General features: G+C 37.5%; 1 protein-coding gene across 1 annotated transcript in view; it reads left to right on the top strand.

Annotated features, from left to right (window-relative positions):
* Positions 1–26,312, top strand: part of LOC145669812 (putative cytochrome P450 49a1) — a 94,025-nt gene that overhangs the window by 1,650 nt on the left and 66,063 nt on the right. The window contains exons 2-3 of the mRNA XM_081738155.1: positions 1,551–1,711; positions 7,120–7,366. Coding sequence (XP_081594281.1) covers positions 1,551–1,711; positions 7,120–7,366 — 408 coding nt within the window. The remainder of the gene's footprint in view (positions 1–1,550; positions 1,712–7,119; positions 7,367–26,312) is intronic.

Raw genomic sequence — 26,312 nt, 5'->3', positions numbered from 1 at the left:
CCGTGGTTGGTGATCGTGTCTCATGGTACCACAGGACACACTGTGCCTTCTCCTGGTTGGTTGGCATGGCTTCTTGGGCTTCTTACTTACGTACTACAAACCTAAAACAAACAAAATTGAGACTTGGTAAAATAGAAAAAACCTAACACAAACAAAAACTTTTATAGTTTGTAAACAATTCAACACCAGTTTCATATTTCTATCTTATTTTTAGCCTGAGTTATCAATTTCTGTAATCAGGGAAGGACTTCTCGGACACCCTGTAGATTAAATAGTTTGGTTTCGATTACTGTTTCATCTGTCACGTACAATATGTTTTCTTTCCTATAAACTTCCATCAATAATCATGCACTCACAAATATGACCAGATTCCTCTATAAGCTCCTCGGAAAGTGCAAATCTTCGAATGCAGAAGATTTTAAAACATGTTGGGAGCCCATTTCTTTTTAATGCCTCTTGAAAACGAAGTAATTTCACTGTTGTAACTTTCATTCTATCCTACAAAGTTACCCTTGTTCCTGTTCGTATATTTACAACCCTATGAAATCTTTAAGTTTTACGTCCCAAGGTTATTGCCGGTTAGGCTAAAGGAGATGGTAATGATGAGAGATGAGTGAAATGATGGAATGAAGAAAATGGGAGGAAACGGGAGAACCCCGAGAAAACCCATGAGCACGGTGTTTGTCCACCACAAAGTCCACACGGCGCGAGCTGGGATCGAACCAGGGATCCCAAGCACCGGAGGTGAACGCTCTAACACTGAGCCACCGCGCCCCTATTTACGACTCTAGACTTAAAGCATTGACTACCATACGGATTGAGTTTTACTCACTCAAATATAATTCACAAGTACCTTTCTTTACATTGGGAGCCGCGTGGTGCACAGACGACTCGCATTGGCATGCTGTAGAAAGAAAATTTGCTTTCGTGACGTGCTTTATTATGAAAATAGACTCAGGGTTGTCATTTCGTAATTTCGTGATAAAACACCGTGGTCCCCAGGAAAATGTTTTTTTTTTCTTTCTACTGTAGCTGTGAATTTATGTCGTACCATATTACCTACAAGTATATATATATACTGGAGACTAATTTTGTAGTTATAAGTTCCTTGTTACTTGGACGCCGAATTTAGGAATAAATGACTGGGAATCTAGATATTTATGCGCTCATCCAAAGAGACGAAATAACCATCGATTAGATCTCAGAGCACATGTCTTCTTCTCAATTATTGGTAATCATTTCTAATTTATCATAATAAGAAAACAATTATTTTATTTTCAGAAAATATGAATTACTCATTCCACCTACTTAACCCTCCTACTACCGTGGGGTCCTATATGACCCCAAACTAAGTTTAACAGTGTGTAACTCGCGTAATATATTACATTAAAAAGTGAAAAACATTGAATAGCAAACATGAAAATCCAATGTTTTTTACTTTTTAATGTAATATATTACGCGAGTTACACACTGTTAAACTTAGCTTGGGGTCATATAGGACCCCACGGTAGTAGGAGGGTTAACGTCCAAGTGAGAAATCACTTTGTTAGAAAAGGCATAAAGAATATGCGTCAAAAGTCAACTATGCCTCCTGTAATGGCAGATAAGAATCCATCAGAAGAATGGAAATATGCTAAAGATTTTGAAGACATCCCGGGACCTAAACCTTTGCCTATCATAGGAACAACATATAAGTTTTTACCTATGATTGGTAAGTATTTTACATTTTAGAACGAGAGTCGTTCTACATATATACATTGTGAATTAAATTATGAGATTGAAATTGGGAGATTATGAGATGTAAATTACGAGATGTTCATGCATATTTTGTGTGTATGAAATATATAGTAGTGCATACTCTGTTGGTTTAGCTAGCTTATGCTCTCATGCTCTCTGCAATAACTTACATAGGCTGAGGACAAGTTCTATACAGCATCGCATCATAAGGGTTTTGTTTGGCAAGCAGTTTTCAGGAATGAAGTTCCAAATTTCATTTCCCGATTTTGAATTTCAATAGAACTTCAGATCATTTCAAGTGTCCAAACTCCAAATTTCCCTTTTCATGAGTGTAAAATTAGGGAGGCAAGAGAAAATCACATTTTCATTTAAACTTTTGCTTCAAAAGCTTTTTCTGTGTTATTTACAGATCGAGCTTGTACTTCATCGTCTTTCAATCCATCCTTTACATTACCTTTAACCGAATATGAAAGATATTTTGTAAGTAGTCTGAAACAATTCCATGTTGTATTTAAATCCGAAAGTTGCAAAATGAAATTTTATCATGTATCGTTGGGTAACTATATATGAACATGAGTTAGCAGCTAACATATTATCGATAAAGCAAGCAATAGGATCGAAAGTGCAGTACACTTCACCCACTTGCAAGCAAACATTATGGCTACCATGTTTTCTGTTGATCTAAAAAGGAAAAAATAGCAGGTGGCTTTTAAAAGCAAGTGGTTTTGAAACAGGTGTTTTGAGAAATAAGAAGTGATTTCAAACTAACACAACAACGGACTGGGCAAGGCTATGTGATATTAAAACACAAAATCACGTAAGAGTTTCAACACAATAACTGTGTCTTCATCAGACTTCCACTACTTCTCTGTGGAGATGAAGTGGAAGTCTGATGAAGACACAGTTATTGTGTTGAAACTGTTACGTGATTGTGTGTTTTAAATATAATACGTATAACATAGTCTTGCTCAGTGCATTGTTGTGTGTAGTTTAACGATATGGAAACAAGGCCTGACAGAATAGTTAAAGAAGTGACTTTCAGACATACAATGGGACCTTATGCCTTTCACTTTTGGTTATGTACAGGGTACATCTAGGTTTCTAAGGTGTTGTTTCAGTGTGTGTCTGAGGAAGATAATATTACGTTGTCGAAACATTTGCACATTATTGAAGTTTTAATAAATTAATAAGTTGTTCCCCTGGTCAGATAAGTTTTCATTCATATTTTATTTATAAAAAAAATTGCTGTAAGTAGCAGTGTGATCTTTTTTACATTAAAAAAAAATAATCAGTGTGATAGGACGTGATAGTTTCCAAATACTTTCTTGAAATAAATCCATTTCCTATTTATTAAAAATACTTCATATCATGAGCACATTACTCGATAGATACTGTGAACGTGCATTGCTCCATTCGTCTCACGTACGTCATTGTTTTTGTAGAGACCTCATAGTTTGGTCATTTTTAAGTATTTCTGATATTGTAACGTCCTTAGTTTGTAGCATTGAACAATACTGTAATAACATGACGCAGTACCACTTGAAAAAAACAATGTTATATTGGATTGGCAACACTGTTAGTCTAGTGTTTTATGAAGTATGTCAAATAATGCATTACATTATTATTATTATTATTATTATTATTATTATTATTATTATTATTATTATTATTATTATTATTATTATTATTATTATTATTATTATTATTAAGTATTTTGCCTTTTAGCGGGTTCTGGGACTAATTAGGTGTTCTTTTAACCTTAGGTTTTGACCTGAAAATGTTTCTTCCATGTTTTACGACCTGCAGCTTCCTCTTTTAACTTTTAATATTTTCTTCTATTTTTCAAATCGTTCTTCAGTTGTGTTATTCCTCTCACTGCTTTCCGTCCATTTTTCCCTCTACGGCGGAATTAAGAAGATAATTTCTTTACAAGATGTGTCCAACTCAATTGACCTTAATTTCTTTACAAGATGTCGAACTCAATTGACCTTCGTACTAAGGGTGCTGACTAAAGTCGTCCTCTTCTCTCCTACCCATTTTAAGACTCATTTGTTACTCTCTCCGTCCCTTTTATGTTATCTGGGAACTGGCTTTAATGCGAGGCTGAGAAATTCAGAGTTGATTGACAGGTGCCCCACCCCCGTCATCAAGAAACGGTCACTCGATGGTCCTGAGCAGGGTTGCTAGTGCGCTGTAAAAAAAAATCACCTAATACTCACTTAATTCAAAGAGTTTATTCAAACTGTGCAATCCCTATCGAAAGAATATTTAAAAAAAATTGCATAAGCAGTTACCGTATTTGAATACATTTTGCATATTACTTACCTTCTATATTTTATAACCACCCGCGTGGCGGAGGAGTCTAGCATTTTAGTCTTCGATTGCAACAAAAGGGTCAATTCCGCTGGGGATAGTTGAATGCGATGGTTCAAACGCCGCTTTAGCAAGAAAAATGTAGGTTCTACATTTAGAAGTTTCTAAGCTTGTTTAGAGCGTTAATTCTTATTAATATAATAATAATAATAATAATAATAATAATAATAATAATAATAATATATTAATTCTTATTAATAATAATAATATCTAAGAATATTCCGCTCTTTCGGAGAAATTTTGTTGGCTCTAAAAATAGCATTGTCTTCGTATAATACATTTATTTACAATCTAATTACAGAGCTTATACATAACACTTGAAATATATAAATTATATACATAATTTCCTATTAACAGTTTAGAAGTGCAATGAAGAATATACCGGTATGTGTCATGTTTAAGTTCGATTAATCATTATTACTAAAGACTAGATTTTTAGGCATTAAAAACCTGGAAAATAGGTGGGCAAATAGGCACTTAAAATTTACAAAATAGGCAGTAAAATAGGCACTAAAATGTAACAGAAAACAATGAAGATAAATTCTCAATACAATTTTAAGAAATTAAGTCATAAATAATGTTCAAAGAATATAGAAACGTGTATACGTGGACAGACGCAAATTAGACTGTGATAACAGATGCTTCAGTTTTTTTCTCACTCGCTTCTTCGTCGCACTGCACTATGACCTTCCTTATTACTTCTCTAGCTTCGCTACGTATCGTTTGCCCTCTCTTACGCTGTGAAGCCATTGTCAAAAGAATAATAAGCAACAAAACCGCGACCACAACAACACCCAACAAATAATCAACTAACTCTTCAGAATGACATTCATGTGACATTTTTTTTTACGACTGGCAACGCTGGCATATAGGAGGAGAGTAAGGGAGTGTCGCAAGAGTCAGGCAGAAAAAACGTTGAACATTTTTTCCTCTACCTCAGCCCCCACTGGTAAACAAGCTAGCTCCCTATGATACCTCCAACACCAGATTTCAAACTCTATAAATATTTCTTCTCTAACTTCCGTAATGTCGAAGTCTCTGAACCATACAGTACAAATGCTGCATATATAATACTTGACTATCTTCTTTCTTAGTCCAGTATTAAGCCTGCTCGTTATTTTTCTTCTTGAATGATTCATTGGCTGTATCCTAATTGATATTTGCGGGTAACGATATGTCACCGGAAATTTTGTGATAGTAATTTCGTCACCGGTAATTTTGTCACAACAATACTAGCATGTAGGTAATTTCTACGTAGTATACAATTTCCTATATGGTAATATTTCTGTAATAGAATTACGGGAAATTTGTTCTCTTATTTCAAATATAATATCTAAAATATATAACACTTTATTTAGTAATTATATATATTTAGTAATTTTGTTTCAGTTGAAGATTAAGGAAAGCAATTTCAAAAAAAAAATTTTGAGTTCATTCATTGTAGTATTAACTTAAAAAAAACACTGGTCATTTCCGGTGATAAAATTATCTACATGCTAATATTTTGGTGACAAAATTACCGGTGAGAAATTTACTGTGTCAAAATTACCGGTGACGAAAGTACTACATCATATTTTCGATGATGAAATTACTTAATGCTAATATTTGGTGACAAAATTACTTAAGTGTTGAGATTATGGCCTCTAAGTTCGACTCCCGCTGGAACCGAAATTGGAAGAAAACTTTTTGTTTTTCATGATCATGTAGTATCAAGGCTCATAGAGCACTGTAATATTCTTATTTTTGTAATTCATTACACTCGGCACATAAAGGCAAATATCCTTAAAAGTCCTTTACCTTTTCCTCTATTTCCGCTTTTGCTATCATTATGCTGTTTATCCATAAACTTATTAAGAAACGCTGAATGATGAATTTAGTGATCGCTTCCGTGTTGAGCAACAAGGAAGATAAATATTACTAAGGTTTGCAGTGGCGGATCCAAGGGGGGATCGGAGCGATTGTCCCCCCTTCTCAGAAGAGGAAACTTTCTTATTTTATATATAAATAAAACAGAGTTTGGAGCTCTTAAAAGTAGCTCTAAGTAGCAGTATTACAACTCACCGCCCCCCCAGAAGTCCGTCCTGGATCCGCCCCTGAAAGTCTGTATCTTCCGTGTTTTCCTTGGAGAGTCAGAAGTTTGTTCTCCGTTTCCTCCTTCAACATCGAATTTTTTTTCTCGGATTGAATTTTGACAATTGAGGTTGATGAGGACATCTCCTCGGAGATGGAACCTGTCATGAAGACGTCGTGTGTGACTTCAAGGATCATGTAAAGTTATGGGAGGTGTTTTTTGGGGGGCCGATTTGCCATGTTTGGAGTAATGTGGTGATGTGGGGAGCGGAACCTGGAAAAGGGCTAAGATACAAACTGGACTGCAGAATTTTCTCGATATGAAAGGATAGAATTACTTCATAGAGGGCAGAACTACGTCAGTACGCTCGACAAGACGCCATCATTCTGAATATGGAACTTAGTCACCATCTTCATTTAAAATACCTTTCTAACACGACTTAACTTTTACACCAAACAGCATAAACTCATCCTTAGTAGTACTTCTAAGCTCTACCAAACTTTTAAGTTTGCTGTGCCACTCAAAATTCAAAAATTTGAGTTTTATTCCAAAGCATAATTCTAATCATAAAAACTTGCAAATCTTTGAGTTTATCTCTATTTATAGAATTGTCTTAAGTTTAGACTCTGAGGAGAAGCAATCATGTCATGTTGACTTTTTAGTTACCGAATGCTTTCAATCATCTGCTGTACCTTCATGGCATTCATTCCGTGATAAATCAGTTGTTTTGAAGTCACGAATCATATCTGGAAATAACAAAATTCCAGTCGCGTTTCATAAGTTTGATATTTGCAATGTACAGAATTTCACTATCATTCTTAAAGTTACAAGACGTTTCAAGATATTAAGTCTACTCAGTATTTACTTAGTTAAATGTTATAGATTTAAATGTAATAGTTAATACCTCTTGAAATCTAATTTATATTTTTAAATTATAGGTGAATTTTCTGGAGGTGATTTCTATGAAATGCATAGATCACTAAACAGGAAATATGGTAAGATTTGCAAATTGAGTGGCATGCCTGGTAACCGCACCATATTGTATGTATTTGATCCCGACGATGTTGCAAAAGTTTACCGCAGTGAAGGTCCATGGCCAATCAGAGAAGGACTTCCTAGCTTTGACCATTATAGGAAGGTCACCCGACGAGATTTCTTTAGCAGCACAGGAGGATTAGTAGCCGAGTAAATTTTTAAGATATCCTATATTATACGTGTATGTGTGTGTGTGTGGAAGACTATCAATATTTTCTCAGAAACTTAGTGACTTTTGCTTTGTGTCTTGTAATTTAACCGAATATAATTTCACATGTAGATCATTTTCCAACAAGAAAGTTTTAATATGTGATCGCCAATAAGATATATGCGACCACAATATCTTATTGGCTAGTAAACTAGGTATAAAATAGAGATAGTTTAACATGTTAGGTATTGTAGTCAAAGCAGTACCCGTTAAGATATTAAAACTAACTAACTCTAAGGTCTAGGGAACCCGAAAGTTCAATGACACATTCAATGACACATGCCCCTTCATTGACTTCCTTCCTCCCTCTTTCCTCATCCCACCATTTTTTTCATTTCTCATCATCATTGTCTCCTTTAGCCTAGCCGGCATAACCGTGGGACGTGTAACTTAAACTTTTTTTTTTTTTTTTTTTTTTTTTTTTTTTTTTTTTTTTAGCTCCTCGTTATGAAGTTTCTGCCATTCGTTATTCCCATACCTCCTGGATACGAATATTTGCCTTAGGATTGTATTTTCAAATATGTTTTACTTTCAGTCTGCATTCTTTCCTCAGGGTAAGCGACCATAAACTTCAAATTCTTCAACAGAATTAGCGAAGACAACAGAATTTAGACTGAATAATTCCCTCCTTTTAGTCGACATTTAGTTTCTTCACAGCTACGGTTTTTACACTCATTAGTATATTACTTTCCTCAAATTTAACTTTTCTGAAGATACTATTTTTTTTTCTTTCTGTTACTGATTTTTCTCCACTAAAACGCAAAAAATAATAAAATAAATAAATAAATAAATAAAAATAAAAATAAAAAATAACGCAATAGTTACTCTCACGTATATAAAACTCTCATTAATACACATACATTATTGTGAACCTGTTTTTTTTTTTTTTTTTTAATCAAAATTTTGTAGGATGTAGCTATTACAAACTCGTGGGTAACCCAGATTTACCTGCTAGTATTTGGAACTAACATTATACATTATCACACCTATGGTGGGCAAGCGAGAGGTGTAGGTAATTTGAGGATGTTCACTACCTTTTGTTTAACGGCTAAACAGAACTGTAATAAGAATGAAAAGCAAGTCATTGAAATGTGTATTTATAATCCAACGGAAAAAAACATGCAAAATGAAGATAAATGAGAAGAAAACCAAAGTGATAAAGTGCACAAGAGGAGGACAGGAAGAGGGAAACGTATAATTAGATGAAGAGAAAATCGAAAACGTTACGACGTTCCCTTATTTAGGAAGTGTAATATCCTCGGACGGAAGAAGTGAAAAAGACGTAGCGTAGGCCAAACAAGCATTCAATAGGAAAAGAGGACTGCCAAAATCAAGAAATGTGTCGTTGGAGGTTCCAAAAAGATTTATTAAGACTCTGGTATGGAGCGTGGTGCTTTACGGGTCAGAGACGTGGATATTGAGAAAAGCTGAAACATCCAAGCTGGAATCATTTGAAATGTGGTGTTTGCGTAGAATGCTGCGCATATCATGCTCCGAAAGGAAAAGGAATGAAGACGTACTAAAAGAAGCTAATGAAGAACGACAGATGATGAAGATAATAGAAAAAAGAAGAAACGGCATGTTTGGCCATCTTATTCGGCACTCTGTCTGGATCAGCGTGTTGATAGAGGGAAAAACAGAAGGAAAATCAGGAAGAGGAAGGCCAAGGACAGAATATGTAGATGCAGTTACGAAGGAGGGACCTTATCAAAGTGTAAAACAGCTCTCCCAAGGGAGAGGAAAGTTTTAAAATTTCCAAGTTGCCCACTAACCAATGGTTGAGGTGAACAAGAAGTATTATAATAAATTGAATTTAGTGTGTATTGTGTTGTTTTTCTAGATCTTTGAGCGATATTATTTTAGATTTAAGTGTTAGGCTTTATACTTTTGAAGATAGGATTTTGGTTGAAAGATAGGCTACATGCCTTCACGCCGCGCCGTGTAGATTTCCTGATGAAGGAAATAACTTTTACTGTTCAGCGGTTTTCCGGAGTACTAAACTTTCACAATGACTAGTACAGTAAATCTACTACCTCGTAAAACGAAATTTTTCGATGTATCACTAAATATATTTCCACTTTTCTCTTTTTGTGTGCTTTCTTTCTATTTCAGGAAGAAACCCGAAGATTATACCGGTATACTACTGGAAAATGCTGAATTGCAGTAATACTATTTCCATAATTTGAAACAAAATGAAAGAAATGAAATCTTTTATTTTCCACGGTTATGCCGGCTAAGCTAATTGAGACGGCGATGATAAGAAATGAATGAAGTGGGGCAATGAAGAAAGTGGGAGGAAACGGGAAAACCCTTAGGAAACCTACGCACACGGTTTTCTATAATTTGTTTGAAATCTTACACGTACTCTCAAGATTCTTTGACAACCAAAAATCTCCCAGACATCATCCAGTTTAACATCACAAAAGAAAAAATGAAATAACTTTCAACATGCTACCCGACGGTTGTATAATTGTTTACAAACAGATTGTACAGGGTGTCCATAAAGCCTGGGTACATGGGGAAAAAAGCATATTTTAGTCAATTTAATGTTAATGAATACTATTTTCAACAAGATTTCCGTGCTGTTCAATGCATAATTTGATGCGCTTTGAAAGATTAAGGTGAACTCGATGGAATAGGTCTGAATTGCCATCAATTTCAGCACACTGATTGGTAGTGCGTTCTGTCAGGTGGTTTAAATTTCTAATCTTCATCGAGTAAAGTTTCTCTTTCAGCATATCCAAGAAAAATAAATCAAGGGGAGAAATGCCTGGCGAACGAGGAGACCACTCCACATGACCTCTTCTCTCAATCCAGTGGGGAAAATTGTCATTCAACCAATCTCTAACAGCTCCAGGAAAATGGGCAGGGGCTCCATCCTGCTGAAACCAGTCTGGAAGTCCCTAACCCAAACGCTCTATTTGAGGCATCAATTTGTCTCTCAGCATGTTCAGATAAGTATCATCCGTCACATATTCAACAAAGAAGAAAGGTACTAACACATGATTTTTCCACAAACAACACCACACCATCACTTTTTGGCAACACTGCTGTTTGTATGGACTCATACAATGTGGACTGCCTTGAAACCAGTATCGAAGATTTTTGTCTGTTCACTTCACCATTGACATAAAACAAAGCTTTATCACTGAATAACACACAGTCTTTAGTAAAATTGATATATTCATCCAATTTATCTGCAATCTATTCACAAATCTGCATGCATCTATAGGGGTCATCTTCATTTAAGTGATGCAATATCTGTGACTTGTACGGATGAAACTTCTTCTCTGCTAGGATTTTGTGGATGGCGGACCTTGGAATACCGAACTCCGTGTATGTCCGATGAAGCGATTTCTTTGAACAAGTATAAACCTTAGCCAAGACAGCTTCTTTCATTTCGTCTAAAGTCTTTGGTCGTCTGGAACGGGGTTTGCCCAACAAACTGCATGTTTCTTTAAACTTGCTGATTAATTCCGCAAGGCAGTAAAACAAATAGGTTGACGATGAGGATGTCCAAGCTTAAATTCTTCCGCAATTTTGCAATACGACCATCCTTCTTGTCCACTTAAGAGTACCAACTCGAGAAGGAGCCATCATTCAATCTGGAAAAACAAAAACAAATTATTAGAATTCCTATGTACACAGACTTTATGGACACACTGTGCAATGTTTTTATCATAACGTAACAAAATAGTTTATTACAATAACATACATACTCTTGTGACAAACAAATACATAACAACAAAAATAAGATTCTAAAATATAGCTTAAACTTTTTTCTCAAACTTATGTTTTGAAATAATTAAACTTGAACAGTATTTCTTCAAATTATGAAAGAAATAGAAGCAGATCTGAACAGTACACAACAAATACTTAGTATCGATCAGTACGAGACTGCATACCTACTTTTTGGCTACCCTGTATTGAAACCGCAAGTGGTTAATTTGAATAGAGTTAACGGAAGAGATGGAACTTATTCTTAGGACGCTGAATCGATTGTAAAAAGTCGCTTCTTTACATCATTTACCACTTTTACTCTGATACCTGTCCACAGACGGACGGAGAGACAAAACTGTTCTTTAGGACTTTGTTTCGTTACTTATGTATAGCATAGTTTGGAAGTCTGAAATGTCTGACGCACTTGTACTTTAAAATTAGTTTCACAGTTCATTTTATTCCAATAGTGTGGTCACCCATCATGGTATTCTACGCCTCTCAAGGGAAGTCCCCCTACTTTGGCAGAGCTTGTGGTTTACATGTATCTTACACATACTGAAGTGTGAGTTACCCATTGAAAATATTGAAAACGATTGCTTCTGTTTAGGGATGGATACAAAGTTCCGGTTCTTGGAGATCCGGTTTTCGGAACCGGTTCCGGACCTGGATCCGAAAACCCGGTTCCAGAACCTGATCTTAGGAACCGGTTCCAGACCTGGACCCGAAAACCCGATTCCAGAACCGGATCTTAGGAACCGGTTCCAGACCATGATCCGAAAACTGTTTCAGATCCGGATCTTAGGAACCGGTTCCAGACCCGGATCCGAAAACCCCTAAAGACCCGTAAAGGAGGCACGAAGTTCACCTTCAAAATACTGCAAAGAGGACCACGCGTTTGTGCTCTCCCCGCCCAGACCTGCTTGTGCCCCCCCCCAAAAAAAATTTTGTCCATCAGTGGGTGTTTAGCCAAATGAGTTTGCCTGTTTAGCCAACGAGTTTGCTAGTTACTCAGTTTGTTTAGCCAAATGAGACAAGCGGCCGCTGCCTGGGCACCTGCTAGTCGCTTCCACCATTTTATTTAGCACACTGTTCAAAGCCAGCAGCTTGGGTTTAGCGTAGGGATGCCCACAAAGTTTCGGTTCTGTCGGGTTCTTGGAGATCCGATTTTCATAACCGGTTCCAAACCTGGATCCGAAAACCCGGTTCCTGAACAGGATCTTGGGAACCAGCACCAGACCTGGATCTGAGTAACCGGTTCGAGACCTGTGCCCGAAAAACCGGTTCCGGACCTGGATCAGAAAAACTGGTTCCGGAACTGGATCTCCTAGACACTGGATCCGTTCAGAGCCAAAAATCGGTTCCACCAGGAATCGGTTCTGGCCATCCCTATTTCCATGGGCGTGCCAGCCGGGGGTATGAGGGGGACTCGTCCCCCCAGAAATTTTCTAGGAGGGGATTGTCCCCTCCAGAAAATTGTATAACAGGAATAATTCCCCAAATATCTCGGCAAAAATGATGAAATATTGGAACGGTAACGTCGATTGTCAATTAATAATTTCTGGAGTTGAAAGGAATTACAGTTTCATTGAAGAAAATTCTGTAACAATTACCAGGGTATATAAATGAAGTACAGAAAGTAGCGACACTGTATTAGCTACGTCGAAAACTACCATAAAGCGTGCACACATTCATTTGCAGCAAAAAGAAAATTTTGAAATATCTATATATTAAAATGATACGTTTATATGTTTGTGGTCAAAAAAGTTTATATGTTTGTGGCAAATTCTTTTAACAATCATATCTCGGAAACTACAAGCTCTGGAAAGATGCTGTTTTCACTGATCGATTGCAAATTTTGTGAAGATTGTTCAGTTATAATTGAATATTTTTTTAAATGGGCGTTATTTCTTTATTACATTTTTTAGGACTACGCGGAAGTATTGAAAATTTTAAAAGAACACCGCACATTTGTATACGAGGTTAGTATATCTCTCCGGCATTTGTTTCATGGTCAAATGATAATGAAATACGAAGCATAACTATTTCTCCAGTGTAAGATGAATCTTTATTGTTTGGAGTGTTTGGCCCAATGAATACCATATAGCCTATCACTGACATTATAATTAATTGTGTGTGTGAGCTAGTATCTTTATGAAAATAGTAGATTCTAATTGAAAGTACGCAACTCTTAGTGTGTCATTTCATTTTGAACAGCTACCGCTTTGTGAAAGATTTACAACTTGGTTCCAAGGCAAAAATATTTCGAATTTGACTTACGTTAGTACTTATCAAAAGTTTCATGCTCACACTGTAAAAAATCGTTGTGTTATTTCAACGTCATGCTCATATGTTAACACGATTGTGTTAAAATATAACAGAAACAAGTGGTTAGAACAACTCACTCTCCATTAGGAGTTGTGTGTCAAATGCCGGTAGTTGAAATGACACTCAGCCTATGCGTTAAATTAACACAAGTGTACAATCAACGGTGTTGTTTTCTGCGTGATTGCCAAATATGTTGGGCATCTAATTGTAAAGGCTTATATACTGAAGCTACAGACAAACACAGTATAGTTCATTCAACGAACCTTCTGATCCTGATGTCAACATTCCAGAATGGTATTACTCCGCCAGTCATCGGATGATTGGCTATCGGTCAGCACTTTTTTCAAGAAGCACGTGCTTGTACCCTGTCGGTGTTTTACATATTCCTCGCACGCAGCCATACTCTAAACCGTGATTCGCGCGTAAGGTGAGTCACAGCCACTATTTGCGCATGCATATTCTCATTTATTGCATTAATTCAGTTTAGTTCTTAGACACCGTGTTGTTTCTGTTATATAACTGTAAGGAAATTGCTTTCTGGTAATGAGCCTTACAGGCAACAAAAACATTGAAAAACAGCTTATTTGACAATGGACTATTTTCTTCTGCCGCATGGATGTTCCAAGGCTCTTTAACCAATAAAGTGAAACAATTACCACGTGTATCTATTTACATGAGGTACTGAACGTTCCTTGAATAAACTATAGAAAGAAATACTTAAACAAATCCAGATATTCGCAAAATTTCAACGTGCAAACCGCGCGATGTGTTCTCAACTGTTTTATATAATGTTTCTGGAGAAATATGTCAACAGCGAGAAACAACACCGTGTTACTGTGTCACTTCTACATTGCACTAGAGCTCACAAGTCAATACGGGGGACTGTTTCAAAAATGGCGGAAAACAAGTAGAAACACGATTGGGAGGCAAACAAACTATAAGGATATAGGTAAGAGTTTCCTATCATTCTTGAACAAGATGTTGGTGAAGGTTGTGTTTCGCATCGTTAAGAAATACTTCACAATAAATGTTGGGGAGGACGACAAAAAAAATTATGAAGATTTTCTAAATGAAGTGTTTTGTAGTTTATTATTTTATTTTAAACAGAATTTTCGGTAACTGTAAGCATACACAAACATGCACACCACAAGCTTTGCCAACACAGAAAAATGGTTACATCAACACCGCACACGGAGTTATTTCAACATCGATATAAGTGTAGCAGTAATACAGAAGTGGAGACTATAAGCACCAAAAGCGGTGTTAATTTGCTGGTCTGACCTTGAATTTAACACAGGAAGTGCTGAATTAACACCAAATCGGTGTTACTTATACTGCTTTGACCTTGAATTATGACACAGATTTTGTGTTAAAATAATAAGGTAATGGTGTAGAAATAACACAGGGACTGTGTTATATTGATACTTGGCATGGTGTAATATTAACATTAAATAATTAACACATTACACGCTGTGTTACTTTCTTCGTGTTGGTGCAACACAGCGTAAGTAACACTCAACACTTTTCCCGACACTACTTACCCTGACATGGTATTGAATCAACACCGAAAATAGTAACACAGATCCGAATTTAACACCGCTTCACACTGGTTGTGTGTTAAAAACGTAACACACCTACTGTGTTAAACGCCAACACCGCGCGGTGTGTGTTAAATTAAAACTGCATAGTGGTAGTCACGCTGGAACCACTGCCTTGTGTTAGATTTGAGTCAAATTAACACAACCACTTTTTACTGTGCAGTTTCAAATATTTCTGCCTTGAGATTTTATCTTTAGTCTTCCAAGAAAGGGTAGCTGCAAGAAAAAAGAAATGTCGCTGTCTAAGTATCTAAAAAGATTCCTTTTCCTCTATAAATATACCATTACAAAGAGAAAAGAGAAAATGTGAAATGATTTCTTTTATTTAATATACCTACACTTGCTGCATCGGTTTCGTGTAAAAATACCACCATTATTGTGCCAACCTGGACAATTGATGGAAGACTTATAACAGTGTTTAGCTTCAGAAATATAACTCAAAACTTGCCTCAAAAGACCTTTTTTTCGTGTGCGGGTAACGTAGGTCTCTTTGCATGTTCTTTCTAATGTATTGTTGAATTTCTTCAACTGGGTTGTGCGTAAGTACGCCACTGTTTTTGAAAGGATATGTTTTGCAGCCTGTTTTCTCCAACAGTAACGTTATGTTTATGTGTGTTACTGTGAATATAACGTTGATATGAAGTTTTTCATCTTTTGTTTCTGTTTAGTGTTGTTTTATTGTTTGAAATGGATCAATTTGTCCTAGAAAAAGAAAAGAAGACTGCACGTGGGCCAAAGCAGTGCCATTGTTGAAGAAAAGAAGAGAAAAATTAATTCAAATGATAGTTCAGCTGATGGATAACTACAACCTGAAACTGACAATGGAAATTCAAATCTTGTATCGGTCACCATCTCCATCAGTGTCTATAGAAGAAACCTCTCAATCTCCACATCTAGCAAGTTGTTCAGATTTTCCCCACTCTTCGAACTTTTCAAAGCCCAATTAAGCTTTAATGTTACCTACAAATATTCTACAACAGTCACTGAAAGGTCGAACATTGAAATTTGTGCCAACTTGGTTCCTTCCGTGGCTGCAAGTCGATCCAAACAAAATTAACGCCATTTTCTGTTTTTACTGTATGGACATCTTGAAAAACATTTCTTTAAAAAAAAAAAAAAAAAGTGGAAACTATGGAAGACGCTTTCTCTACTGTAGGATTTTGCAACTGGAAGAAGGCTAAAGAGAAATTAAGTATACACGAAACTTCAGAATGCCATAAACAGGCTGTACTGCGCTACATGCAGAGAAAAAATCCAATAGAAAACCAACTAAACAGACAAATTTTAGATAAACAACTGAAAGCCAGGAAATTCTTGGAAGAAATGTAATCTCAAGTATACGTTATCTTGCAAGACGAGGACTCGCATTTAGAGGACATGACTCCCGGTTCAGGAATTTATTTCAGTTGATGAGCCTTTGCTCTGAAGATTTTCCACAGTTGAAGAGCCGGATAAAGGGAAACATGAAGAGATGTAATTTCATGGATGCTAAAATCCAGAACGAAATCTCGAAACCATGGGCCAAGAAATTGCTTTTCATATATGTAACAAAATCAAATCTCAAACCCCTCCTCTGTTCTCTATCGTGTCTGATGGTTCCCGTGATGTGAATGGTGAAGGACAATTAAGTATTTGCGCCAGGTGAGTTGATGAAGATCTCTGTTCTCATGAAAGTTTTCTTGTGTTTTACAGTTTATCAAAATACTACTGGTGAGTTTATAACTTCAGTTATTCTGGATGAGATGGTGAGACTTCAGTTTTCCATTGCTCAACTCAGGTGACAAGTTTATGATGGCTCTGGAAATACGATTGATGGCTCTGGAAATACGAATGATGGCTCTGGAATTAGTGTTCCATCTATTATATGTAAACAGCAACTTATTGCCTTGTATATACATTGTGGAGCTCACAGTACTAATCTTGTGATTAAGGGTGCCTGTAGTGCGTCAGAAGTAATGAGAAACTCTTTGCAGTGGGTGCACGAACTATGAGTACTGTTTTCGCAGTCACTTTCAGTGAGATTACGATTTTCTGCTTTAATCGAGGTTAATGCTTGTGTTCTCGTCTTAAACATTGTAAACATTAAATCCTTGTGTTCCACTAGGTGAATTTGTAGACAGTCTAATAACGGGAGTTGTTTAACATTATGAAGAAATTCTCTCGACTTGGAAAAGCTTAACACTGACGGAATTGTCAACACATCTTCGGGATCAGCAGCTGGGCTTTTACGGCTTCTTGAAGAAGGGTCTAAGTTTCTTGGGCTCATATGGCTAGAGATATCAAAGGTTGGAGCTTTTTAACAGGACACTTAAAGACCCAATTTCATTATCAAAATGGGAAACAATACAAATCATAAATGAAAACATGAACTTGAATAATATGCTTAGTCACTGATCATAAGTTTATTGTACGGTCAAGAAACTTACAAATTAATATCATCGCCCTTAAAATCCCATTAATTATAATAAATATTGTCAACAGTAGCATAAATAGGATTTTTTGTGTCGCTGGAATAGAACCTGTTATCAACATTGATAGGATTTATCTGTCCTAAATTGTGGCACTTTAATTCATATTATGTGACATTTTGAAAATTAGGGGGGGGGGTGCAATGACATCAGTCTTTCTTTAAATTTGGTCCACAATGTTGAGTGAAGGGTACTGTCCCCTCCAGAAAATTTTTGGTGGGCACGCCTATGCTACTTCTGTCTCCAATTATTTCAAGTGATGATTAGTGAATGCACAACTTACTAAAGGACGAGGTATCGCAGTTGTAAGAATACTAAAATATTACGGAATGTTGTAACGAAGTTAATAAATAAATCAGAAGATATGACGCGGACAGAATTTCAAGACCACTTAAAACGTGCAGTCCCTTCAACATATAGCCCATAAATATCTATACTCCGAACGGTGGCACCATCTAACGTGCAATAATATATCTACACTATCAGATGGTAAACCTATCAAAAATTCAAAATTCTAATATATATGTGTAATTACATTATATTAGAGGATTGTTAAACAATCCAATTAGATTGTGCTAAATGATACATTTTAAACGCTAAGGCAATAACGCATCGTTTGCCCCCCAGGTTCTATTATAGGTACAAACAGTGTTTTCTGCATGCAAATTTTATTAATTTGTTTTTATTTCCGTCTGTTTTTAGAAGAAAAATGTGCACAGCAAATGCGAGCTGATTAGTGGAACTTAAAAGTAAAGGCTAACATCTAACAGACATATTAGTAACTGATAATGAAAAATCAGTGAACAGCAATTTTTTTTTTTTTTTTTTTTTAACTGGTGGAAAAATAACTGAAAACAGTTCTTATACAGCATATTGTTCGCAACTTTCGCACATAGAACATTTATCTGTAAACCAAATAATTTATTTACGTGACTTGGACCCAAGTTTTGACATTGATGCTAATTTAAGGTCCCCGTATTCCAAACTTCTTTAACCCTTTCGGGACCTAGTCATTTTTGGCGTTTTCGTAGACTTTCAGTTACCGAATTATAACTCAGAGACTATGTACCCGATTGATATGATTAAGACCTCCTTTCTTAGAACAAGGGTGTAGAAATTTTGCGGTGTAAGTTTGATTGTAGTGTTGACATTATGGAGGGAAATTATAGAAGGAAATGTAGGGCTGAAAATTCACAAAAAATTCCCTAACCGAAATTTAAGACTTTCTGGAGCTGGCACCAGTGTCACAATATGATGGGTCAAAGTCACCTCAATAAATTATTTGTTGTGTCGACAACTCACAGTGGAAACGTGAAGTCGTTAGCTGAAATACAAAGATAGAGAGAAAAATATATCTCATCGTCCACACGAAATTTTGAAACTTTTTCCTCATCAGAAGCTAAAATCAACCGTTCTGCAGGTGTTGCAGCTTCCCTAATTACTCTACTCAAACTTTCTATGGTGTATTGTATAGGCCAAAGATGTGGCTTTCAGATATTGCTACGTTTGTTCCAATGTAGCCAACAAGAGGGAAATTATAGAGGGAAAAGTGGGATTTTCCGAATTTTTCATCTAAAATCTTATGTGGCTGGAACCACCAATCTGAAAGACTCAAACTATCTTAAGATAAACCTTGGTACCCCACTAATATATCGTAGAAGTATCATGACGATATCTAATAAACACAGCATGTAATTAAGAAATATCTCATTCTACCTTAAAAAAATAACAATTATCTTTCCTCTTAGAGAACGTCTAATGTAAGCCTCAACTGCACTTCCCCTAATTATTCAAGTGAAACTTTCTGTGGTGTGTTGTGTAGGCCAAAGACGACGATTTCAGATACTGGTACGATTGTTCCAATGTAGCCAATAAGAGGGAAGAGAAATTCTAAAGCAAAAATTGAGATATTATCCGAATTTTCCCTCTAAAATAGGAAATTAACTTTCTATGGCTAGAAACACTACTACCAGACAGACGAGACCTATCTTAAAATAAACTTTGATACTCCACTAATATATCACAGAAATATGATGTCGATATCTAAGAAACGAAGCTTGTAATTTAAATGAAATGAAATGAAATCTTTGAGTCTTACATCGCACGATTATGCCAGCTAGGCTAAAGGAGAGAAATGAATGAAATGGTGGAATGAAGAAAGTAGGTGGAAACGGGAGAACCCCGAGAAAACTCCCACACACGATGTTTGTCCACCACAAAGTTCACTTGGCTTGAGCGAGGATCTAACCAGGGACCTCACGCACCATAGATGAACACTCTACCACTGAGCCACCGCGGTCCCGCTTGTAATTTAAAAAAAAAACTGATTATGGTAAACAGAAAAGTAAAAAGAATAAAAATTCAAGATTTAGAACCTAAATTCGAATTTTTTGTGCATCCCCTAATTACCCCTATTGTAACGATCTGTACTTTCTTTTGTTCAGTAAGGACTGATGTACGATTGGCGTAAGTTGACTTGCGTTCGTACGTATAGATACGGATTTATAAACATTTCGACTGTTTTTTGACAAAAAAAATAGTAAACTTTTTATTTCCCTAGTTGGAAACACCGATTGCGAGTTGGTAAAATTGGTCTAAAAGTTATGTATCCATATGAGGTATATACCTGGCGAGTCCTAAGTAGATCTCTATGAACCGAAGAAAGTTATGTTGAAAACACTAAAAAAAGAAAATTCGTAATTCGAAAATTCAAGACTCTGAGTTTGAGCTCAAATTTGAGAAGGAAATTCGATACTCGGAAAAAACAAATACCATCAGGATAAACTATAGTCAAACTATATTTAGAATAGAAAAAAATATCCCAATATCTAGATTAGTGTTCACACAGCAGAGAATTAAGTAAGCGACAAGCCCGTATGTGTTACTTTTGCCATTAATTCCCGAAAGGGTTAAAAGCGAAACTGATTTTGGGATCTTTAGGGAGCATTCTGCTAGTGTGACATGCCAGTTTGCATATCTACATTTTGCATATTAATATGTAAATTCTTACATTAGCTAAAAATCAAATTTGCATATTTAATTTGATTATAAGATATTTTCATTTTAATTAGGTAAATACACACACTCGCATATATGTGACGTTATAGTATATATGTGTGTGTGTGTTGTGTCGTGTTCTTGTAGGTGTTTAGAGCATGTGATTTTATCAGATTATGAGATTGGAGCATGGGCGCCCGAAGAAAATTTTCAAGGGGTCCCTCTCCCTGGTCGCTATAGTATTACGTTTGGTATTTTTTTTTTATTTGTATTAAGAAAATCTCAAGAAATTTAAGTTGCTTTCGTGAGTCAGAGGTGGGGTAACCCTGTTCCCCTTCGGACCCCCATGGGTTGGAGTCATAGACCTCACACTATCCCGATTATTCTAATGCCACATTGACTTGATCCCTAGTCTTCCGTTGCAAGCGCTGCTATCGGCTGAAGGAATTCCACTCGCTTTCTCTCCCTTAGCAACAGCTGAACCCTTATTGGCTCAACGCGTGGGTGTGTGAGCTTTAGTTCGCATTTTTGCCACGGCTCAAGACATTTTGGCAGCACAATAGAAAAGGTTTCGGATGAGGAAATATTTTCTATTCGTTCTAATATCCTTTTTTAGGGACTCTTTATTTGCCTTTTCCTTCCAACTGACAAGTCTTGACAACCTCTCTTTAGCCTCAAGCAATGAATGTCTTCATTAGCTTGCTGGTGTGAAATTGACTGACTGGTGAGAATTAACACCTCATTAGATAGGAATCTCTGGGGTGAAGTAGGTCTCAGAAGTCAATCTACCAAAATACAGTACGTTACTAGTTTCTACTCGCTCTCACATACCTTGTTGAAAACCGTAGTCTGGAGTTATGAGTATTCAAAAAATTCATAGAAAGGTTGATTATAAAAAGGGAGTTACAAAACGTGTACAAAGAAGTAGAAAAAGGCTTACATGATCAATATTCTTAGTCGTTAGTTACAAAAACTAATTGCAATTAAAGAACCAACTCAAAAACTAACATTAAAAATATATGAGCCATCAGAACTGGCCCTAGGCAATTTGCCGCTCTGTGTAATGGCATCATTCACCGCCCCCTTTCTCCAGAAATAGCAAAAATTAAAAGCTACGATTTTAAGTATGTTACTAGGGTGCAGCGTTTTACCACCTTTTTTTCGGAACGAAATGTAATACCTGGCAAAAGTGGCCCACCCACATGGACATTACAGGTATAGATTTTTTTTCAAATCGGATAATATCTTCTGTGAGAACTATTGCCTCAAAGTTTCAAAATTTCACTGAAAATTAGAAAAAATACCAAAGTTTTTCATGAATTTTAGTTATGTTAAAGTAAACATTTTTTTGGTTAAATACATGTCAGTTGCTTAGAAAACTGACATTCAAGTATAAAAATGCCAGTTATGTGCCCTTGGGGGGATAGGGATGACTCCTCTGGGGCCAGAAAAGGGGGCAAATTCAGTACATTTAAGCGGTTGTGCAGGTCCTCGCTCACCTGGTCGTATAGCCTATCCAAGCGTCCCAGAGTCTGCACCTAGGCTCCTGTGCCTGCCCTATCCAACCAATTAAGCATACATAGGGACGACGGATGAACTAATCAATTCGTCAGTCAGGAAAAATTGGTACAAATTGGGATTTTGATTGAAATTTAGACACAGCTTGCCTAGAAAGTAAGGTTGACCTGATCATCCCGTCCCTAGCATCACTGCCACATACTCGAGAGGCTGCTTCAGTGACTAATTTCGCTATCCGTCTACTGCCATCGTGTGGCATGGATAGACGGTGGAGGACTATTCTGGCACAGTGTTGTCAGAAAGTGAGTTTGTCCATGAGCTATTTGTATGATACCGTTCTTAGAAATGGTAGTACAGTTATTGAAACATCAGTGCTTTCCCAAAAGATCATTTCAGTGTAATCTTTCGCCTCAAAATTCAGTCTGGGAATGATGTTATATCTAATAGTGTTATGAAGAGTCTCTGCTTCGTGTTTTCGAGCACTAAGAATCTTATGTAAATCATCTTGTCGGACAGCAAGTAGACCATCAGTCATCATGGCGAAAAGAACATTCTCTGGGAGTGCGAGAAATGCATTCGTCTGAATGGATGAACGGATAACAGCCTGGTATTCATTTGGTAAGTATCTAGACCTATGAATGGTCTCAAAGACGTGACGAGGACCATTAGCAATGGAAGACTTGAGATAAGTATCTCAGGTCTTTACTGTGTTTTCTGAGCTCTTCTGATTATGATGAGGTAAGTCACATTTTATTGGTTTGAATAACACCACTGGAAACTTTTCAGTCAGATAGTTTTGAACCTATGGGACCTGTGTAAGAATAGAGGCTTGAATTAGCGCCAATATGCGTGAAGAGAGCTCGGAAAGGCAGTTCATTAAAATGCAAGACACAAATAGCTTGTTAGCTCCTTTAATTTTCGACGAATACCTCCCTTCCAACCAGTGTTAGTGTTTGTTCCATCACACCCAAGAACCTCAACTTGATCAAAGCCACCTTCGATTTGGTTCATGATATACTCGAAAATAGCCGTGGTCTCGTCATGGCTGAGCCAGAGGATGGTGTCACGTCACCAACGTATTGCGAGTTAGGTTCAGCCACAAGTGATAAGTGCTCTTCTCTAACGATGCCTGCGTGTGTTTTAGTGTCTTCCCTTTGACCATCAAAGTATACGCTTTTAATGGGATCATCATTTCTAGAACTTTCTTTTAAATTCCGAGCAACTTTAATTTTCGCACGCCTTATTTTCCTCCTGTCCACAATTAAAGCAGAGTTATGTTGCTAGATTGTTGAGAAGTTATAATTCCAGCCTTTAAAGCTGCCTGAAGCGCAGTTGATGTTATATGTGCCGCAGCACTTTCGCTTACATTGTATCTCTAAGCAATCATAGCAGTTTCAGTCAAATCTAGCTTCGCTTTAGATGTTGTGTCTCTGAGTTTGGTCTCTTCCTCAGAAGAGCTTTCCTCTGCTTTCTCTTCAAGGTCTGCTCCATTGTCACTAAAGTCATTTTTGTGATATAATAAATAATATTGACTTTTTTAAAAAAAAGAAATACAGAATTTTCTGTGAAAATAGTGTTTAGCAAACTATTATCTGTAACGGCCAATTCATATGAGCTGAAAGCAACAGTAACCAAATATAGCGCTTGAGAAATGGTGCCCAATTTGAAGCGTATCAGACTCGTTCCTGATAATGACGCTGAGTTACGCAGATCGGGACAGGAGAAGGGCGTTGCAGTATTGTGATGTGGAGGGGTGGGAGTGTCATGGTGAAAAATAACAATGCTCTGCTACCACTATGAACCACCAGTAGAAGGAAAAGGCAAGGACGAAAATAGCTATAGAAACTCTTAATTGTACTGAATTTGCCCCCTTTGCCGGCCCCAGAGAGGTACCCCTATCCCACCACAGGGGCATATACAAGGTCTGTATGATAAGTAATGAGACTCGCCGCGCCGCGGCGCGCGTGTCGCTGGAGCGGGTTTGTCGGTGATGGAGGATGTAGGGGGGGGTCCGAGCAAAGCAACGCACCGCGCGTCAGTTGGCTCCGAGCCTTAGTGGAGCGCGGACAAGCCTTGGACAAAGCCCTTGTGAACATTCTTGTCACGGCGGAAAATCAACAAACATGGAGGGTTCCATCGAACAGCGTTATGCGATCAAATTTTGCGTTCGCCTGGGGAAAACGGCTACTCAGACGCTTTCTCTCATCACGGAGGCCTACAAAGAGGAAGCCCTATCCAAAGCCCAGGTGTTTCGTTGGCACAGTGCGTTCCGGAACGGCCGGGAAAGCGTTGAGGATCTGGAGAGGGCTGGACGCCCGACAACAGTGACTACGGACGAAACTGTGGCAAAAGTGAGGGATCTCCTGAACTCAGACCGTCGATTATCGTTGAGATTGATTGCTGATGAACTCGATATGAACCACACAACAGTGCACAAGATTGTGACGGAACAATTGGGAATGAGAAAAATCTGTGCGAAACTGGTGCCGCGAGTGTTGACTGACGAACAAAAGCAACGACGTGTTGATTGTTGTCAGGAACTGTTGAACCTCATGAACAGTGACCCTAACTTTGAAGATGACGTCATAACAGGTGACGAGTCGTGGGTGTTCCAGTACGACCCTGAAACGAAACGTCAAAGCGCGGAGTGGCACACTCCTGCGTCCCCGCGCCCCAAGAAGGCCAGAATGTCGAAGTCAAAGGTGAAAACAATGTTGATTGTTTTTTTTGACAATGTGGGGGTGGTCCACAAGGAGTTTGTACCCCAAGGACAAGCCGTCAACGCCGCCTTCTACAAACAAGTCCTTGAGAGACTGCACAGGAGCGTCAAGCGGAAAAGACCGGCGATCGCTAGCCGGTGGAAGTTGCATCACGACAATGCCCCTGCCCACACCGCCTTCTTAGTGACCTCCTTTTTGACCCGGATTGGGGTGGAAGTCCTTCCACAACCACCCTACAGCCCAGATGTGAGCCCGGCCGACTTCTTCCTCTTCCCGAAGCTGAAGCCACGCTTGAAAGGAACCCGTTTTGCAGACGTCACAGCCATCCAAGCAGCCGTGACCACATTTCTAAAGGACATGCCGGCTGCTGACTTCCAGGGGGCGTTTGCAGCGTGGAAACATCGATTGCAGAAGTGCATCGACGCAAGAGGAGAGTACTTCGAAAGCTTTTAAGTCCCTGTACAGATCAGATCAATAAAACAATGTTTCCAGACCTGGTCTCATTACTTATCATACAAACCCTGTAACTGGCATTTTGAGACTTGGATGTCAGTTTTCATAGCATCTGGCATATGAAAATCCAAAAATATGTTTACTTTAACTTAACTTAAAATAATGAACAATTTTGGTATTTTTTTGTAATTTTCAGTGAAATTTTGAAACTTTGAGGCAATAGTTCTCACAGAAGATATTATCTGATTTGAAAAAAAATCTATACCTGTTATGTCCGTGTGGGTGGGCCACTTTTGCCAGGTATTACATTTCGTTCCGGAAAAAAAGTGGCAAAACGACCCACCCTAGTATGTTACCCCATCATGAACAACGAAGGGCACTGGCACTCAGAAAGGCCCAAACACTACTAATACAATCTCGTTACGTCTGTGATGAAGCAAACACACATGCAGAGGAAAGATAGTAATTCTTTTATAGAATTCAATATCGATCTTCACTTTGCAATTCAGTCAAACTAGCTCTTTTATCTTTATTTCTTGATTTTCCCTCTACATCTGTTTAATTTTCTTTATATATATATATATATATATATATATATATATAACTTGTTTTCAATGATAAGGAACTTGTTTGTGGCAAAGACAGGTCTAGTTTTCAAATCAAAACTGTGATAACTAACTAAATGGAATAAATGTTCGCTACTGTTCGAGAATTGAGTTCTTGTATTTGACAATAATTAACCAATTCATGCTGGGATTTGTTTGACCATTCGTTTTAGCATCAGGGCCGACCTTAAGCCGATTGGACCGATTGTTCCCAATCGGGCCCCGCGCCTAAGGGGGCCCCGCGCTAATGCCATCTATTCTACTCTCCAGCATATTAAGCTCCAGAGCAAACAAGTGTGTTGTGGTCCCTATGACTAAATTTTACTCTTAATTCATGTAATTAATAGATTTCATGCTGTTCGTGGAGCCCCAATGCTTGCGGGATGTCCGACCAAGTGGCTATAGTACCGTTAAGATTGCTCTGCTAGTCCAAGGTGACCAGAATTTTCACTTGCGAAAACGGGACGCATACGAATCGTCTACG

The sequence above is a fragment of the Thermobia domestica genome, chromosome 14 (genome assembly GCF_964235325.1).
Source record: "Thermobia domestica chromosome 14, izTheDome1.hap1.1, whole genome shotgun sequence".
Taxonomy (NCBI): Eukaryota; Metazoa; Arthropoda; class Insecta; order Zygentoma; family Lepismatidae; genus Thermobia; species Thermobia domestica.
Note: the sequence above shows the minus strand (reverse complement) of the source record. Positions and strands in the feature narration are given on the sequence as shown.